Consider the following 20186-nt stretch of genomic DNA (forward strand, 5'->3'; position numbering starts at 1 on the left):
ACTGAAACGGCATGGGAGCAATACACAGATTTTAATAAAGGATTCTTTTTCTTTGTAGGCCCCGTCCAAAATAGTAAAACAATACGTAGATTAACTAGAACACTTGAAGCAGTAGTACATGAAACCGCTTCCGCCTTAGGTAACATAACAGAGGAACAGTCTGCTATGCGGATTGTTGTCCTTCAAAATCGTCTTGTGATTGACGTCATCTTGGCAGATCGAGGTGGAGCTTGTAAGGTCATCGGGTCAAGTTGCTGTGTTTTCATCCCAGAAAACGCGCCATCTGTATACAAAGCTATCACCCGTCTTCATAAAATTGCAAATCTGATACATCAGAATCCAGGCACCTGGACTTGGTCCGGTTGGTTCTGGACAACGTTAACTGCTTGGGGATGGAAGATCCTATCCTTCCTAGGCATTGGCCTAGTCATAGTATTCAGTTGCTGCCTGTGCCTACAGTGTGGGCCAGCGATTTGTGGACTGTGTGCCACATCCTGCATTGAACATTCCAGTTTTCTCTCAAACCGCCAAAGAAAGAAAGATGAGCAAATGATGCTGCAAGAACAAACTGATCGATTCATGAGGATCGAGATTTCATGAAGGGTCCGTAGGGAACAAGGAGGGAATGAGGAAATATAAATTTTGGTCATGTTATGTTCCCTATCGTGTACCCCACCGACTCCATGTATCAGCTTAAAGTACATGTAACTTCCCTCCTGTGTCAGCTATGAAGACGCAAACACATTTGCGTCCAACGTTAACATGTCCTCTTTCAGACCCACCCTGAATGGGTTGAATAGTCCGTTCCTAAGTATGCCATGCCAACGTCTTTTTGTGGTGTACTTCTACGTTTTTCAGCTCTAGCTGAGTAGGCCCTGAATTTCTGCCACCGAGCCTCTTTTCTGGCTTCTGACTCCGAGGGCCTCAGCCCAGGCTGCCTCTGTACCCGTGAACTCTGACTTACTTCCAGCGCGGCCCCTCGCGCTCAGCTCAGCCTGCTTTCTGCCAAGACTGACTTCAACCTTCGAATTATCTGATCTGCTCCTCGAAAATGCATTCCTGCCTACTAGTTTAAGTAAACATCCTCCCAGCTGCAGAGCCGAAGGGCCGGCCTGTCTCTGTGCAAGTAATTCAAGTAATTCATAGCCTCTGTTACCATGCTCCCATGGAAGGCCCATGCCACCACGCTTCTCCTGCAGACATCTAGGCGCTTATACACGTACTCTCAGTCAGTATAGAAATAACTTCTGCTCCAGAGACCTTTCCGCCCAGATAGCTTAGTTCCTACAACATCAGATATCAGATATGATAAAAGTACAAGTTGATCTGACATGCCAGACTTCTGTCTCTTTCCGTCAGTTTGAATGTCAAGTCCCCTGCACCCTCCAGCTACACGTCATGCACACGTCATGCAGCTGCGCGCGCATCCAAGTTTCCAATTTCTGCTGACATTGCCACATTTCTGTTTAGTGCCACCCACCTGTGTCACCTATCTGTGACGTTTCTAGCACACACCTCCAGTTCACGCCTAGTCCACGCCTCTTGATTACGTACTTGTAACACGTGGATACTGTTATCTTGTCTTCTCTCAGCTGTTACGCCTACTGCATTACTTCTTATGGTGTAAATCAAGTATATAAGCTATGTATTGTCAATAAAATGTTGCTCTATCCCTTCTGACACCCCTGTGGTGGTCAGAACATGATATCCTGGTCTTGACCATTCCTTTTCAAGGAATAAAACCCCTAAGAACTCTAACACCACGGACTCTGTCTTTTTTCTTCCGATCTGAGTTATTAAGTACTTACCTGCATAGAAATTAAGATAGTAAATTAATTATTTACGTCACTATGCTGGTGGTTATTTTTTTATCGAGATCTACGTAGAATAAATTGCTGTAACTGAACCATCTTTAGTCACCTCCACCATACATCAAGTGCCAATACCAAGTCTGCCTTTCTTCCCCATCTCACAGATTGCACAGGCTATGGCAACGCTTGCTGAGCATTAAAGTATTGGCAGTCCTGTCAGCTGATTGTTGCACTCCCACAACCCCACATAAAGTCCTATGATAAGTCTGCAGTTGATGGAGAAAGAGGCTTACATTATTGTACAATAGTTTGTTATGTATTATCTCAATGCTGTAGAAAGACATTACATCCTAGCTATGTGAATATTTAAAATAACATTGTATTACGCTGCAGCTCCTTCAGTCCCACATATTGAATGTTCACGAAACAGTACTGGGAGTGATTCTTTAGAATTCTTAGCAAACTTGGAACCCTCAACTCCTTTGACCTCAGCCCTGATTTCTTCAATACGCTATAAAAAATATTTTTCTAACTACACCAAAGTAATTAAAATGATTTTTAGAGTGTTCTGAGATGCTTTACATCCCTGCAATGGATGATGTGGGTTCTAATAAGTATGTGAAGCTTTCGTAGATGTCCATGTTGCCAAACTATTGTCCTAGAAAGTGAGCTGCTCTTTGCATACTGGGTATTGTTTGCTATTGATATTATGGTCTTAATGAGATATGGCTGCTTATTTCAGTTTTTCAGAATACTTAACGGGTACAAAATCGACCACAAATTACTCCTTACTGGGACACCGCTGCAGAACAACCTAGAAGAACTGTTCCACCTCCTGAATTTTCTTACCCCAGAACGCTTCAAGTATGTCTTACTCCACTCTTTGGGTAATAGTTTACATTTGGTTTGTTAGTGTCTAATTTTTACTATTAATGCCTTTAAAAGTTTCAATTTATGCTTATACGACAGTAGTCCTACTCAGCTCAGCAGGCAATCTGCTTCCTACCAAATATACCCCTTAAGTTATTTTCTTTTTTTCCACCTGACACAGACAAAACTGATTGTTGACTTCCCAGGGTGAATCTATGAACGTTGAATGAGAGCATCATCCTGCTTAGAATAAATTCCTTGAAACAACACATGTAGTGATCCTCCCTGCTACCCTCCTTCCGCTATTAATCTCAATCCTTTTGCCTCTTATAAGCACCTTGAAAGTGCACCCACTTAAGGTTTATCAAGCAGAATTACATTTCATCCAGGGCCTTTGGAGTTTTTTTTTGGTAAACTAGATTGGATCAGTCTTAAAACCTCTTCAGTACCCCACCCTGCAGGATTGGGAGGCGCGATTTTAATCTGGAGTGTGGCCCCATGATTGATTGCGTGTGCTGTTACATATGCTTCTCCTTCTGCAATGTGGCATGTCTGATTTATTTTGAAAGAAACCTGTCTGAAGTTTTTATTTCGGTATTAAACAATCCTAAACAATTTTTTACCAGTTAGAGGCAGGGAGAGAGTTGTATAAACTGATTGTACTATAATATATCATCTGTATCTACCTACAAACAGATTGTTTAAATATCTGTACTAATGTACTTGGTGTTTTCAAGAGCAAGGGGCACTTGCATCTTTGTCTTCTACCTGTTATGATATTCTCCCTTATTATGGGAAGATATATGGCTGAAAAAATGGATATTGTATTCCGTACATGTAACTTTGATACCAGTGATGAAATGCTAATGGGTAGCAGGGGTCCAAACTGTTTTATCGGTTTATGTATGTGTAATGATTGTACATAGACATGAAATTATATATCAGTGGGAAAGTAGAGAAATCCTTTATTTAAGTTAATGATGGTTTAGAGTGGCAAAAGTATTGACATTTGATAATGCAGTTTTGAATTAAGTGGGAAAGTGCCCCTTTTCACATATTTACCTGGTATCTGGCGCAAATTTGACAAGGTGTACTGGGTTCCTGCTAACCAGTTCCCCAGTACAAGTGTTCTTTCTTTAAACTGTACCATTGTCCCACAGTTGGCACCCCTTTAGGATCCCTGTAAGTCCCTAGTAACTGGAACCTAGGACCGTGGAACTGAAGATGGTCCCTAAGGGCTGTCGCACGAATTGTGCCACCCTAAGGAGCCTCTCACCAAGCTCATGCAAACTGCTATTGCAACCTGCTTGTCTTGATGCAGAAAAAAGTCACCCCTATAACAGGCCTTCCATCCCAAAGGCAGAGTGCACTCATGTGGGCATATTTGCATTAGTGGATGTGTCCCAGTGGTATTTAAGCAGAGCTTAGATATTACAAGTGCTCAGGGAAGCCATGACAAGTACATGGAATCGAAAGTCTAGATTATGAGATCCCCAGCTACATATTGGCTTCACTGTACCCCAAGGTGTTTGGTACCAAACACCTCATCTTGATAAACCCACACTGATACCAGTGGCGGATTTATTAAGCAATGCACCCAGAAGGGCACCTTAGAGATGTCCCCTGAAAACCTACCGACTAGTAGTGTGTTGACTGACTGGTCTTGACCAGCCAGCCACCATACACATGTTTCTGACCTCCTGAGGTGAGAGCCTTCACTCTCAGAGGCCAGGAACAAAGCCTGCTCTGGGGGAGGTGTTTTCACCTCCTCCACGCAGGATGTGCATTCCAGGGTGGGAAGCTTTGGTATGCGACCCAGGCCTCTCCACATAGGGGAGATGCTCACCCTCTGTCCTGCTCCCACTTTTGTCTACAAGACAGGCGGGAAAATTAGTAAGATTAGGAGGTGTGCCCACATTCAGCTAGCACCCCCCCTAGAGCGCGCCAGCTGATGTGGACCCCACTTTTCAGATTCTGCCTGTAGGAGAGTAGGGTCTGCAATCCTATGGTCACCCCAGATTTTTGCTTTTTGCTTCACTGGTTTACGACTTTCCCTGGCTGTGGGCCTTCTAATCAGACCCACAGCCTAGCTGTTCTCTCTCTAAATTGACAGATATGTACTTTAGGTGCATTTACCAATTGGTATTGGGTCACTCTTATAAGTCCTTGTACAGTGTACCATAGGTACACAGGGCATAAGTGCACCCAAGGCCTACCAGGGGCTGAAGCATGTATTATGCCACCCCTGGCGGGCCATCTAAACAGACACAACTGGCTGGTAACACAGCTGGGGCAAGTTGGTGTAATCACCCTTTGCTGTAGATATAGCATACCTATATCTAACCCCAAAATGGACACATATATTCCTATAAGTCACTCCTATGGAAGGCCTTATCAATCCTGAAGGCAGAGTGCTTGGAATTATGTGAGACGGTGCTCTAGCATGAGCTGAGCCTGTGTGCAGCTTTCGGAACCAAGTCCTTTAACTGTTTCCATGATAACGATATACCATATACTCTTAAGTGCATTATAATCCTCGCGGTTATTGCTAACTTTGGCATAGCATTATCAAAACATGTTGAGTAAGGTGTCATATGAATTGGAATATTACCCCCTCGCCAGTTCTGGCGACGGGGGTAGCATTCCACCCTTTTAGAGGGACACGACATGTATGTAACTGCGAACCCCGGTTAAAGTTAAACAGAGCCTCTGATGCTGCCACCACAGACACGAGTCTGACCTCCTGCTGCTGGAAGTCCTTACAGCGAGGGAGGCCTGGACAAAGGGTTTCCTGCCTTGGGAGGTGCTAGCACCACCCCAGACAGGATTTTGTGTATTGAGGTTGGCCAGGCTGAAAGGAATGAGACATGCCTGGGGCACAGAAGGTGTCCCTGTGCATACCCCGGTTCAAACCAGTTGCTGGGGCACTCCAGCCCCTGCTCTGGCGCGAAACAGACAAATAGGGGGTGTAACCACCCCCTTCCTGGTCCCACCCATGGGAGGGACCTAGTCACAGTACAGCCCCCTTTAGGAGAATAAAGGTAGGAGCTGGTCCCATTCCAAATTTGATTAATCCTGATTCGAAACTACAAAGAAGAAACTCTGGACTTCGACGTTCTGCTCCACAAAAGACTGAAGAAATCTCCCTTGTGGCCAAGGAGTGACAACCCTGCACAAGCAGGCACCATCAAGCGTCCTAGCGGTTCACTTTGTCGTCCTTCCTGGTGGAACCAGACTTCAGAGTCCGACGAGATCTGGACTTCCAGACCTCTCCGACCTCTACCTACATCTGCAGCAGAGCTGAGATCCGTGGGTGCGACGAGACACGTGGGACCGGCCATCTTGAAGAAACTGCACTTCGCTTCCAGCACGACTTCAGAGGCATCCTCGAGAAAGTGCTTTGGGGATTGAGAAGCCCCAGCCCCGAGCAGCTCCTGCACAGAAGATCAGCCCTCCAGCATCCACGAGATCTGCGTGAGGCCCTTTTGCTTGATTGCTGCTCGACGCGTTGTCTGGTCACTTGCCGGCTGGCTAGTGACCTCCTAGGCGTCGATTCACGAAATCTACACCACTGGTCTGGTTGCTCCAGACTGGCCCTTCCTTCCCTGCAAAGGAGACGCACCCTGGACCCTCCTGGTCCGCACCAGACACCATCTTCCATAACCGCGTGAGTTGCCTTTGCCAAGGCCTGTTGACTCCGAATCCAGATCCGACACCCCCGACAGCGAGAGCCTGCGTGGGACAACTCGTGCCTCCATCCTGGTCGTCGAAGACACCTCCTGGTCCACGTGGTTACAGAGACAAGCGTCCACTCTTCACCTGATCGCGACAACAGCATCTGGTTCCTTCCTGGTTCCACTCCGGTCACTGGCTAGTGACTTTGAACACTGTCCCCTCTGCTTTCAGGTCTTCATCTTCCTCGATCCACCCTTGGATCGCTCCGGACGTCTTCCTCCTGGTCGCCTGCAGCATCTTTCTTCAAGGCTCCATAGACTTCAGCGCGGAAACCCGACACACTTTCACACCTATGCACCCGCAGCCTGTGGGTGAGGTAACGAGAGCATATCGGTGCTCAAGTGTAGATTGACTCTCCTAGTGTCCCGGTATCCTGTCGTTTTAGTCGTAACTAGTCGGAACTGTCTTTTACTTACCTTTTCGTAATTTGTAGTGTCCCTTGACTTTGTTCCGCATCTCGCGTGTGAGTTCACACTCTGCACACGCTTCCCGTGGGCCTCCTGCCCCTTACCTAAGGTTAGGGTAGTGTAGTCCCAGCGATCCTACAGCCTCTGGACATTTTCATTTCCTCTATCGATTTCCTTATACCATTTACTTAGTATATGGTTTGCCGTGCCCCTAGAGCACCATTTATAAATTGTGCAACTTATCGTATTTTTCTTAAGAGTCTTGTCATGTGCTTAGCCCACTGACCTCATAAAGAGTTCAGAGGTGTTTTGTTAGTAATAAATATCTTGTTTATTTTCATAACAACCTGTGTGGTGTCCTTTCATCTGGTATTCAAGGGGTTATATGTGGTAAAATAGCTGGCTTCACATGTCAAAAGAGTTTAGCCTAAGACTGCTTTGTCCATGCTACCATTAGGATAGCTGGTCTATAAGGTTGACTTACAACCAATCACCATAAGGGTTGTTTGGACTGATACAAGGTGATCACTAGAACTAGTGAGCATCATATATCAGGCCAACGTCTCACACTGCCATCTTGTTTTGGACGGAATTAGCATTCTAGATTCAGACCCAGACCAGTTTCCGCCCCCTTCATGGGACCGAGACTGCCCTGGTTGCCATAACAGAAGAGGCCAGGAAGATCTTGGACAAGGGAGGTTCCGCCGCCATTATCCTCCTCGATTTAAGTGCCGCTTTCGACACAGTGAACCACAACATCTTATTGCACAGACTCAACAGCAGGGGAATCTCGGGCCTGGCACTAACCTGACTTAGATCCTTCCTATCCAACCGCTCTTTCCAGGTCTTTGAGAGTAATAATACATCTTCTATCAAGCTCCTTGGGTGCGGCGTACCACAGGCTCTTCCTTGAGCCCTACGTTATTTAATATATACATGAGCCCCCTAGATGAGATCGTCCGCAATTTCGGCGTAAAAATCATCACCTACGCGGACGATACCCAGCTAGTGGTGGCTCTCAAACCCCCACAAAACGCGCCCAACGACCTTAAGAAATGCCTGGAAGCAGTCCACAGGTGGATGGCTTCCTCCTGCCTCAGCTGAACGGGGACAAAACAGAGCTGATGGTCCTGGGCACTCCCATGAATAACACCATCGATTCACTTTGGCCCCCATGCCTAGGAGCTGCCCCCGCACCGAAGGATAAAATCAAAAGCCTAGGAATCTGGCTCGACAGGCCCCTCAACTTCAACTGTCAGGTGGCCAAGCTTTTCGCCACCTGTTTTGGCCTGTTAAGACTCTTGCGCAAAATTCTCCGCTTTTTACCCTTCCACGCAAGACGGACTATGGTCCGGGGCCTAATCCAGTCCCGCTTGGATTTTGGAAACACCCTGTATCTAGGTGCACCCCACACCACCCTAAACAAATTACAAATCATTCAAAACTGTGCAGCAAGAACCCTCCTCCAAATTCCCCGCCGTCTCCCTGTCAAACCCAGACTCAGGGATCTGCACTGACTCCCAATCAGGGAAAAGATCCAGTTCAAAGCAATGTGCATTGCGCACAGATCCTTCTGGGGGATGGGTGCCACCATCAATCAACCTCTGATGACTGCCTACCACCCAACCAGACAGCTTAGATCGAGCTCGGCCTTCCTGGCCCTAATACCTAGGGTAAAGAGAGCCAGATGTGGAGGCCGCTCCTTCTCTTACAACGCGGCCGGGCTCTGGAACTCCCTCCCCCTCAACTTAGATCAGAACCCAAACTGCTTGCCTTTCGCAAACTTCTGAAAACCTGGATTTTTAACAAACCTGATCAGCTCATGACTGCTGCGAACCAAGTGTGACGTTTGGAGCGCTAGGACGCCTGAGGGTAGCTACTGCGCTATATAAATGGTCTTTCCATTCCATTCCATTCCAGGACTATGCCCACTTCTCACCGGAAGTGGTCATATAGAGGGTTTTGACACCTTAATGATAGGAAGCCATTTGCTAATATTTGTCACTCCCCTCAAACACCCCTTAATTGAGTAGTTAGAAGGCACCCCTGAACCCAAGAACTCAGATTTGATGGATCAGGAGAAAAAGGACGAAGAATAGTCACTGCCTGGTGAGAACTGCAGTAGAACTGTGGACATTCGGTGCGACCAGGAGAAGGTACTTATCCTCTGGAAGGTCATATCTGTCTCCTCAATGGGTGTGAAGACACCAGGACCAACCGGAGCCATGCAGCACCAACCCCTGGGGTACCGGATGCCCTGCACCAAACACCAACAGTGAAAGCCCAGTCCGGATTTCCAGAGCACCAGGACCAAACAGCCTTTGAGAGATGTCAGCATCACTAATACTCACTTCGTGAGTGGCCCAGCTGCCTTGATTTTGCCCCTGCCAGCTGTTTGTCTCGGACTGCGAGGAGCATCTTTGTGCACCCGGCCCAGCCGACCTCACGACTCTGCACTCGAGCTGCCCGGCCCAGTTCCTGACGATCCAGCAGTGCCCCCTTGCTCCAATACCCCTCAGAACCCAAAGCCCCATTTGGGAGCTCTCAGACTTGTCATCAAGTCCCCTTGTGCAAACTTTTTTTGGGTGGCCCCCCTTCTCTGTAGCGTGCCAGCTACCAACTTTACCAGCACCCTGGTCCTGGTAGAACCAAGGCAGTTCATGAAGAACAGCTGGTAGAACTTTGGACCTTATCCACTACAACTCCGAACCCTGAAGGGGAACCCCTGAAACCGACTGTACCTACCTTTATGCAACTCTGACTTTTCCTTCCGTAGAATTGCATTGTGCGTAAAGGCGCAGAACTTTAGAACCTTTACTTACCTGTACTAATTGCTATTAAAAACACTACTTACCTTTGAACAGTTCTTGTTTTTGAAACATATATGAAAAGAAGTGTTATTTTTCTAATTTGGTCTTGGGTTTATTCTTTGAGTGTGTATCTCTTTTATTGCCTCTGTGAGTACAACAAATCTTTGAACCACCATCTGCTGATAAGCCTAACTGCTCATCAACACTACCACAAAAGAGAGTGTTATTATTCTCTACTTTAGACTCGGTAAGCCAATTTGGAACCCACTGGATCCTCTGCACAGTGTGCTTCTTTTTAGTACACTATATAGAGAGCCACCCTCCTACATTCAAGGCAGCAGTGGGATCTTCAACTTTGCGTTTTAGCTCGTAATAGGTCCCAACTTTAGCGTGATGAGGAGTACCCCAGGAGATGTGGCTAAGGAGCTTGACCTTACCCTTTATGTGCAGCTGAAATACACTCAGTTAAGGACCCTCTGCAAAGGGTACAAAATAAAAACTGGCTCACAACCAACCACAGCAACCCTTCAGAAGCTGTTGGCAGAATATGAGCTGGCCAATCCTTCGGAGAAGGTTGACGACCCTCAGAACCAAGGTGGAACGAGTGAGGAGGATGACCCTGGCATATCCCTACTTGAAGGAGCGACTGAACCCTACAACCGACCTAATTTGCCAAGAGCCCCTGCCTCTAATGAGGATGCCTTAGGTCGCTCAAGGTACACTTAAGATTTCACGGTGGAAGAGATCCTTCTTGAGAGATTGGGCATCAGAATAGCCCTGCAGGACAGTATATTGGACATAGAAAGAGCAGACCTGGGTTTAGCACTCATAAATGGTGCCAGGAACATAATACCTAGGGACTGAGAGGAAACCTTTGACCATAATATCCCCAAAGGATTGTCACAAAATATGCAGAAAGTGATGACATCATAAAAGGATTTGCAGCTTTTGAGAGAGATGTTGCATGAGGAAGGTCAGCCAGAAGTATTGGGCCTCTCTCCTTTGGGAACTGTTCTCTGGTAAGTGCAGGGATAGACTCTTGACACTGAACAAGGCAGAGGTCTGAGTGCTATGACCACATGAAGGGTACCCTGATTCAGAGATTTTGACTCAGCACTGAAGAGCACAGGATTAAGTTCAGGGGGGACTCAAAAAACCCTGAATCAGTCCTGGGTCGATTTGGTAGACTTTTCAGTAAAGACACTAGGTGGTTGGTTGAAAGGAAGCCAGGTGCAAGTCTATGATGGTCTGTATAATTTAATTATGAAAGAACATCTGTTGAGTAGCTTTCTTTCTGAAACATTGCACCACTACTTGGTAGATCGAGGTCCAACTTTTCCACAAGAATTGGGAAAGAAGGCAGACTACTAGGTCAAAACTAGGGTGACCAAAACTACGACTGGTGGGGTGACCAAAAGATAAGGGCTACTAAACCTCCTCAGGGGAAAGAGGGCTAACATCCTAAGGATAAAGTAAAGCGTCTTCTAATGGCCCCCAACAACCTGCTAAAGAGGGTGGGCCCCAAATATCTTCACAACCAAAAACTGGGTACCAAGGTAATAATTGGGATAACAAAAAGACAGGGTTTCACAACTGTAAACAGACTGGACACCGACCTGGAGACTCTGCATGTCCCCAGAGAAATCCCCCTAGTACTGTTCCAGTTAGCACTGGCATAGCAAGTTTCCAGGTGGGATCCCTAGTGTGCCCTAAGCAAATCAGAGTGCACACAGAACCTGCACTAGTCTCAGAGGATGGGGTAGACCTTGCAAACTTAGGGCCAGATTTAGGTCACCAAACACCGGTCGGTAACGGCCAATTTTGGCCGTTAGCCACCGGTATTTGGTGTCTGAGATGAAGGGGGCCTTAAAATTACCGATTCGGTAAATTTACCGATTCTGTAAAATACCGAATCGGTAAATCTAGATGTAGGTGGCACTGAAAACAGTGCCACAGGCCCTTAAGAATTCGTTATTTACCATCAAATACTATTTGATTGTAAATAACGAATTCCTCCTGTACATGCACATCTGTGCATGTACACCTGTGCCATGTGGCACACATACATGCCCTAAGGGCATGTATGTGTGCCACATGGCACAGGTGTACAGGTTAGACCTTGTATGTGTGCCACATAGCACACAAGCCTGAATCAGGGGTGCAACAGGGTGTCAAAGTGACACCCTGTCCCCCTTGTCAATTCGGTAATTTACCGAATCACTATTTACCGATTCAGTAATTGCCATTGGTTCCTATGGGCCTCAAGGCCCATAGGAATCAATGGCAATTACCGAATCCGTAAATACCGATTCGGTAATTACCGAATTTTACCGATTCGTTAATTGATTCGGTAAAAATACCTACATAGCATTTGCCGATTTGTAAATACCGAATCGGTAAATACTATTTACCTACATCTAGCCGTTGCTTGTTTAAACTACTAATATGGAAAAATGCGAACAGCATCCCTTGATTAATGGGATTAGGGTAGAAGCCCTGTGAGATATAGGTGTCAGCATGGTGACAGAAAATCTGGTTTCTCCAGGACAGTACCTAACTGGACAGATGTATCCAGTCACCAACGCTGATAATGTTACTAAGGTCCATCCCATGGTGATGGTGTCCTTAGAATGGGAAGGGGTTACTGGCCTGAAACTGGTAGTGGTTTCCTCCTCAATCCCAGTGGAATTTCTGGTATGGAATGATCTGGAGTCCTCAGCATGGACTGAGGTCGAGCTTAGGTCTCATGCAACCATGCTGGGAATTACTAAATGGGTGTGCATAAATACCCGAGGACAGAGCAAGGCCCAGGGTGAAGAGGTGTTGTAGCCCCACTGAGTGCGTGGACTCTGGGGCATATTGAAATATCACACAGTGTGTCGGCTTCTATCTGTCCTTATGTTGAATGACACCCTAAATATCTTATTGGGGCTACGTTTTTTTCCTGGAAATCCATTGATGCACTTCAATGAGCAGTTTCGAACCTGCCTTGCAGCATGTTTTGTACCAGAAAGCTATATGAAATTTATTAAAGGAAAGGAAAAATATAGCTTTGACAGCCTCCCATTGAAAGCTGAGAAAAGCGCCCTTCTCTATAAGATTCCAATAATTTCCCCTACCTATGTTGCACTTTACTGGCAGTTGCCGAAGAGACCCAGTTCTTTTTATGGTCCTCATGAGTAAGACCTCAAAGCATGGGAACTTTCACACTTCTGTTTAAAAAAAAAAAAATATGTTCAAGTTCTACTTATTGAATTTACAGTACAGATACAAGAATAATTGTCAATGATAAATAACTCCATCATAAAAACCTCCCCCAAACTTATCAACCTTATACTGAAGTGTCACACTAGGTACATTAATCAACCGTAATATTAAAAGTTCTCAGAAGCTGTATTTCTATGGTAAGAACGTAAAGATTTTCAGGACCCTGTGGGATCCAACCTGGTTAAGTCATGGGGACCTTATTCACAAAGGGCCTCCGCAATTATGCCAGAGGTCTCCACTCTCGGATATCGTAATCCCCTCAATGAGAATTCTCATTGAGGAGATTCTACCCCGGTTGTGGAGACCTCTGTGCCTTGTAATTGGTCTTTTCTGCAAGTGCAATGTAATCTATTTTCCTCAAGCAATCAGAACAGGTAGGTGATGTCGCAGAGTGCTAATAAAGGGCAATACCCTTTTAGCAACCATGCATCCTATATCTACGAACATTTTTTGACCTGCGTGACCATCCCATCCCAGAAACATGCCCAACAACTGCATTTTGGGATCTCTGTCCAACGAGAAACCAATTACCGCTTCCAAAGTGCCTAAAACAGGGCCCAGTATCTTTGAATTATTCGATACTCCCATACTATGTACAAGAGTGTGCCTGTGTCTAAGCCACACCTCAGGCATTCCAGACCAGTGCACCTCCCCATTTTCCAAAGTCTTTCGGGGATATAGTCCAACCTGTGGAAATATTTAAACTGGATTATATGTTACCCGGTCTTATTTGTCCATTTCTCTCTGATTCTGCTCTCATCTCGACCGTAGGTTGGAAAATGGTCAGGCCTATTGATCACCAGGGATTTATAGGTTTTAGAGACCCCCTTCTCTGTTATCATATCCATGGAGAGTTTCGATTCCAGGGGACTGCAATCTGGAATGAGACATAGTTTGTCTTTGTATCCTTCCAATGCATGTCTTAATTGCAGATATACGAAAAGCTGTGATCTACACATTCTGAATTCTTCTGTCATTTGCTCCTACAATAGCATATGATTTACTGACCATATGCACCCTAACTTTGTGATCCCTATTCTGTCCTATCCCTGGTGCCAAACCTTCCCTCCCCCCCGTGTGTTACCTCTGAAATCCATGTTCTCTGCCACAATGGTGTCTCCTTTGCCAGCGTCTTTTCCCAGCCTATCCACCTAAGTGCCCTGTGCCAGCACTCCAGAGTTATCACTATCACTGACGATAACAAAGCCAGACTCACTGAGTCATAGAACATGACCACAGCCTGTTCCCACCCAAGGACTCAATCTCCAGTGTAAATGCTGGATCACTCCTAACCTGAAAAAAGCCAGTCATTGGTGACGAGGAGGTGTGAGGCCCAGTTATTTCATTTGATGTCCACTCTACCTAATCTGCTGGTAGATTGTATGCATTTCTTATGTGCAAACCGGGGCGGAGGTTCCACGCACAAATAAGCATTCATGGAGGATTGTATGTTGAAAAACAATTCTGGGGAATTCTAAATGGGTAATTCTGCAAGTTGTATAAGAGCATGGGCAAGGCTATCATTTTGAAAAGTGCCTACCTCCTTCTCCGATGGCCCTTTACCCCAGGTGCCATGTGATCTTACAGGTTAGCAGAATTATATTCAGGTCCCAGCATTCTTGTTGGTCTGTTGAACTATGTATTCACAAGTACTGAAATCTACCCTGCTGCACCTGAATATGTGGTATACTGCTAATCCCCCTTTCTGTATCCCAACCTGTGGGACTGCCTGAGATTTTTCCCAATTCACCCTGAGGTCTCCCCATACATTTTTAAAATATGCATCAATGTAGGTAGTGTAATGTCCATGAAACATGAAGTTGTCCACATATAGTAAGATAGTCTTCAAAACCATTGTTTCAAGCTATGCCCTTATATGTATGCTTCTCTCCTTATCCATTTGGTTAACTCCTCCATCGTTAGGGCAAAAATGAGATAAGTTGGGTACAGCATTCTATCTGAAATTTGTGGGACTCAATTCTGTTAACCCGGACTCTTGCCTAAGGGGAGCAGTACAACACGAGACAATGTTTGAAATATGAGCCCAAATTCATGCCTCCCAATACCTGGTGAAGAAAATATTACTCAAATGAATCGAAGGCCTTTTCAAAATCTAGTACAATGCTAGGGCTGTTGGTTCCGCCAGCTCCTCCCAGTGCTTTAAAGCCACCTGTAGCCTGAGAATGTGGTGCTTAGTCCCCCTTTTGGGCAGGAGCACGTGTATGCCCTGTCTACCCAAGTAACCCACTTCCTGCTCTAATATGTTGTCTTGTGCTTTTGGAGTTACTTTCATTTCAACATTTATTAAGGAAATCAGCCTGTATGAGGCACATTCCATCAATGACTTCTTCAGCTTGGGAAGGACTGTGACAGTAGCCCTGCATACATCTCTGGCAACCAAGTTTGCAAAGCCTCTCCAAAACATCACGAGCAATAGTCGCGCAAGGCAGGAAACATTATTTTTTTTAAACTCCAATGGAAAACAGGTCCCAGAGCTTTTTTCCGAGGTCATACCCTGCACAGACTACAGTAATTCTACCTCCGTAAGTGGTGGTCTTGCTCTGCAATGCGAAGGGGGACAATTTAGGATTGATTAATTCTCCAGTATTGGAGTATATTTCATAGATTCACGTGCTTGAATCATCCTCAGTCATCGAGATGGGAGTCCCGCTGTACATTCCAAAGCAGTAGCGGTAATCAATATAGTTTCCAATGGCATAAAGGCATTGAAAATAATAGCTTATCCTTTTAATTTAAAAAGAACCAAACTACAGTCAATAAGACAACAGCACCTTTAGAGCACAGTCAACAGAGGCAGCTTCCCTCAGATTTTCCCTGCATGTCGTGTGAGAGGAAGCCTCTCGGAGCTCTGCTCAGTTATTCTGATTTGGTTATTCCAGATTACTTCAGCTGTGTTCCAGTATGTCAGAAGTTGTGAAGAAAGGACTTTTTAGACCTTGTGGGACCTGTGGTAAGAAAAGGCTGCACTCAGAAGATCCCCATTAGAGAGAGTATCTACTGCCTTCATGCCTGAAAGACTGTAAGATCTACAGACCTTTTCTACTAAAACTTTCAAATATCATGAGGGAAGACCTCAGATGTGGCTTTAGAAACTAAAAGACAAAACTGCCGTCGTTTGTGAGGAAGAGGATAGTGAGAGCTTTGCTTCATTATAAAAAATCCAGGAAGAGAGAGAGGTCATTCCATGAGTCGCCTCAGGCTCCTCCCATGAGGACAAGAGAGAAAGTAACGGGGTGATAATCACAACTGCAATAGACCTGTTGGACCACAGAGTTTCCATAGCTTCTCTAGTTTCATTCATGTTCAGGGATAGGAAACGTACACACAGGAGACCCTCTGAGGACACCCGAGCCATCCCTAGCAAAGAAGAGACTGCATATCAACGATCCTCAAACCGATTGCATGTACTTCCTTCATACAGACCTATAGAATCCCCAGGATGTTGGGAAAAAAGGACGCAAATTGGGCATGGATACCTTATGTGGATAAAAAAGTTAGAGGAGCCTAAGCACAAACTACCCCGAATAGTCAAAAAAAGGCTTAGCACAGGGCAGGGAAAAGGTCTGCCAGCAAAGGGGTTAACATGGGGATTGCTGTTTGCAACCACCTCTCACTCTGCAATTAGAGAAAGAAAACGAAAGTGAATGATATGGCAGTCTTGCTGGGGAACATAGAAGTGTGAAAGGAAAGCCTATAGGGTGTTATTTATTTTGTAGCAAGCAACACAATGTAAATACCTGTTAATGAACTGTACACATTTAGCTGTTAAGAAGTCATAAATTAACCAAACTTTTTTGTAATTATGAAGTGCAATCAAAACAGACATTTTAACAGGATCAGGACAAATCAAGACACTTTCCATGGTGATGCACAGATAGTTATTCAGTGAAACACGATTTCCACACATTATCATTTGTGTGCAATATAGTTATATCAGTAAAAGTGTATTTTTGTGCACATTTAGTGACAATTTCAATGGAAAATGTGTTGTCTGGAAATTACAGTGCGCTCCCACACAATACTTTAGTTACATTAAAAACTCGCCCGCCCCGTGTCCATTTAAGCTAGGTGGCTCGCGGGTTGCGGCTCTAAACAGTTTAGGAATCTGTGGTCTAGAGCCTTTTGAGCTTTATTTCTATAACCACCTCGACTCCTGTGTGCTTACAGGTGAAATAAGCTGCAAACGGGCTTGCATTCAACAGACAGAAAATGTACTCTCTGAAGATTTGCATTGTGCTATGAAGCCTTTCATCCCTGATCTATGGAAATATAATCCTTTGCTAATTGTCTTTCTATTTTTTGCCGATGTGACGTAAGCTGTCCTTCCTTGTCTCAGAAACTCCTTGCTGGTCATTGCACAATTTAGCCCCCCCCCCCCCCCTACCTTTTCTTTTTTGGTGGGACTTCAGCTTACTATCCCCTCTAACCTCTTAAGCCTTTCCCCATGTTTTTCAAATCATTCTGATTCTCTCTTCTTCTATCTTTTCTCTTCTTCTTTGCTTCTGTGCCTTCATCTCACCAGTCTTCACCATGACCTTTTCTGCAGCTATTGAGCAGAGCCATTACTGAAATGCAGACTACACGTTCCTTCCATGAAGCCTTAAACTTTGTGTGCAATATACCACTGTGGCTGTTTATCCCACACCACACTCTGACTATAGCATGAATAGAAGGGGCAACTCCTTCACCACATCCCATGCATGTGCAGCAAGGCTTCCATAGTGGCCACAACACTGAGAACAGCAGAGGACTATAGGGTTATGCCGTTATCCAATTAACAGGTGCAATGGGAGACTGTGCCCACATCATGGCTTGGATTCCTCAGACGCTCTGTAGCATTTCTCCCTGTAGTCGAACTCCAGCCCACATTTACTACTAGCAAATGACGTTAAGACAGCGCATTGCCTGACGCGGGAACAGGAAGCACCTATAGCATTACAGATTGAAATGTGGGTGGTAGCTGCTATCTGCAGCTAATGTAAATCACCTCTTATAAACAACCGTGTGAATGCTTGATTCTGAGCTGTTTTGGTCTGCATATATAATACTTTGGTGCTTTAAAATTGTTGTTGTTCTTTTTAATGCCATAATACGAGTCATTTATCTCTGTGTCTCCGCACATTTCTGCCACTGAGCTGTTCATGATCTAAACTGGAGAAGTCTGCTAATGGGGGCCACTGATAAAGGAGTAAAGCAGATCTCACCTCCACACAATTGTTGTATGATTCTCACATTCTGACATGCTACTTTCCCTCCACATAGTAACCTGGAGGGTTTCCTGGAAGAGTTTGCCGATATCTCTAAGGAGGACCAGATTAAGAAGCTTCATGATCTTTTGGGGCCTCACATGTTACGGCGCCTCAAAGCCGACGTCTTCAAGAACATGCCAGCCAAGACGGAACTCATCGTGCGGGTGGAGCTCAGCAACATGCAGAAGTAAGGTCACGCTCTTTACACAGTAGCAGTCCTCTCCGTAGCACAGGTTCTCTTTACCAGTAGCCGCATTGGGCACCCTAGCAGTCTTCTCTATAGCACATGGTCTCTTTACTAGTAGCCGCGGTGGGCACACTAGCAGTCCTCTCCGTAGCACAGGGTATCTCTACTAGTAACTGCAGTGGGCACACTAGCAGTCCTCTCCATAGCACATGGTCTCTTTACTAGTAGCTGCAGCGGGCACACTAGCAGTCCTCTCCGTATCACAGGGTCTCTTTACTAGTAGCCGCGGTGGGCACACTAGCAGTCCTCTCCGTAGCACAGGGTATCTTTACTAGTTCCTGCAGTGGGCACACTGCAGTCCTCTCTGTAGCACAGGGGTCTCTTTACTAGTAGCCGCCGTGGGCACACTAGCAGTCCTCTCCGTAGCACAGGGTAACTTTACTAGTAGCCGCGGTAGACACACTAGCAGTCCTCTCCGTAGCACAGGGTCTCTTTACTAGTAGCTGCAGTGGGCACACTAGCAGTCCTCTCCATAGCACAGGGTCTCTTTACTAGTAGCCGTGGTGGGCACACTAGCAGTACTCTCCGTAGCACAGGGTCTCTTTACTACTAGCCGCGGTGGGAACACTAGCAGTCCTCTCCGTAGGAATGGGTCTCTTTACTAGTAGCTGTGGTGGGCACACTAGCAGTCCTCTCCATAGCACAGGTTCTCTTTACTAGTAGCCGCGGTGGGCACACTAGCAGTCCTCTCTGTAGCACAGGGTATCTTTACTAGTGGCCACGGTGAGCACACTAGCAGTCCTCTCCGTAGGACTGGGTCTCTTTACTAGTAGCCTCGGTGGGCACACTTGCAGTCCTCTCCGTAGCACAGGGTAACTTTACTAGTAGCCGCAGTAGGCACAATAGCAGTCCTCTCCGTAGCACGGAGTCTCTTTACTAGTAGCTGCTGTGGCAACACTAGCAGTCCTCTTCATAGCACAGGGTAACTTTACTAGTAGCCGCGGTGCGCACACTAGCAATCCTCTCCGTAGCACAGGGTCTCTGTACTAGTAGCCGCGGTGGGCACACTAGCAGTCCTCTCCCGTAGCTCAGGGTCTCTTTACTAGTAGCCGTGGTGGGCACACTAGCAGTCCTCTCCGCAGCACAGGGTCTCTTTACTAGTAGCCGCGGTGGGCACACTAGCAGTCCTCTCCGTAGCACAGGGTAACTTTACTAGTAGCCACGGTGGGCAAACTAGCAGTCCTCTCCGTAGCACAGGGTCTCTTTACTAGTAGCCGCGGTGGGCACACTAGCAGTCCTCTCCGCAGCACAGGGTAACTTTACTAGTAGCCGCGGTGGGCACACTAGCAGTCCTCTCCGTAGCACAGGGTCTCTTTACTAGTAGCCGCGGTGGGCACACTAGCAGTCCTCTCCGTAGCTCAGGGTATCTTTACTAGTAGCCGTGGTGGGCACACTAGCAGTCCTCTCCGCAGCACAGGGTAACTTTACTAGTAGCCGCGGTGGGCACACTAGCAGTCCTCTCCGCAGCACAGGGTCTCTTTACTAGTAGCCGCGGTGGGCACACTAGCAGTCCTCTCCGTAGCACAGGGTCTCTTTACTAGTAGCCCGGTGGGCACACTAGCAGTCCTCTCCGCAGCACAGGGTAACTTTACTAGTAGCCACAGTGGGCACACTAGCTGTCCTCCCCGTAGCACAGGGTCTGGATGGACCGTAATCTCTCTAGAGAGGGACTGCAATGGTTGATGTATACAAGCTGTCAACCCATTGGAAAAAACTCCAGGAACGTTTTGAAACCTAAGCTTTTGGAAAATAAATATTTTCACTGCGTA

At 46.2% G+C, this 20186-nt stretch overlaps 1 protein-coding gene across 3 annotated transcripts in view; it reads left to right on the plus strand.

The window, feature by feature from the left end:
* The window catches only part of CHD3 (chromodomain helicase DNA binding protein 3), an 813321-nt gene that overhangs the window by 364513 nt on the left and 428622 nt on the right, over nt 1-20186 (plus strand). For all 3 annotated transcript variants that reach the window (XM_086946072.1, XM_086946074.1, XM_086946073.1), the window contains exons 17-18: nt 2554-2675; nt 18184-18357. In XM_086946072.1, coding sequence (XP_086802198.1) covers nt 2554-2675; nt 18184-18357 — 296 coding nt within the window. The remainder of the gene's footprint in view (nt 1-2553; nt 2676-18183; nt 18358-20186) is intronic.

The sequence above is a fragment of the Lissotriton vulgaris genome, chromosome 12 (genome assembly GCF_964263255.1).
Source record: "Lissotriton vulgaris chromosome 12, aLisVul1.2, whole genome shotgun sequence".
Lineage (NCBI taxonomy): Eukaryota > Metazoa > Chordata > Amphibia > Caudata > Salamandridae > Lissotriton > Lissotriton vulgaris.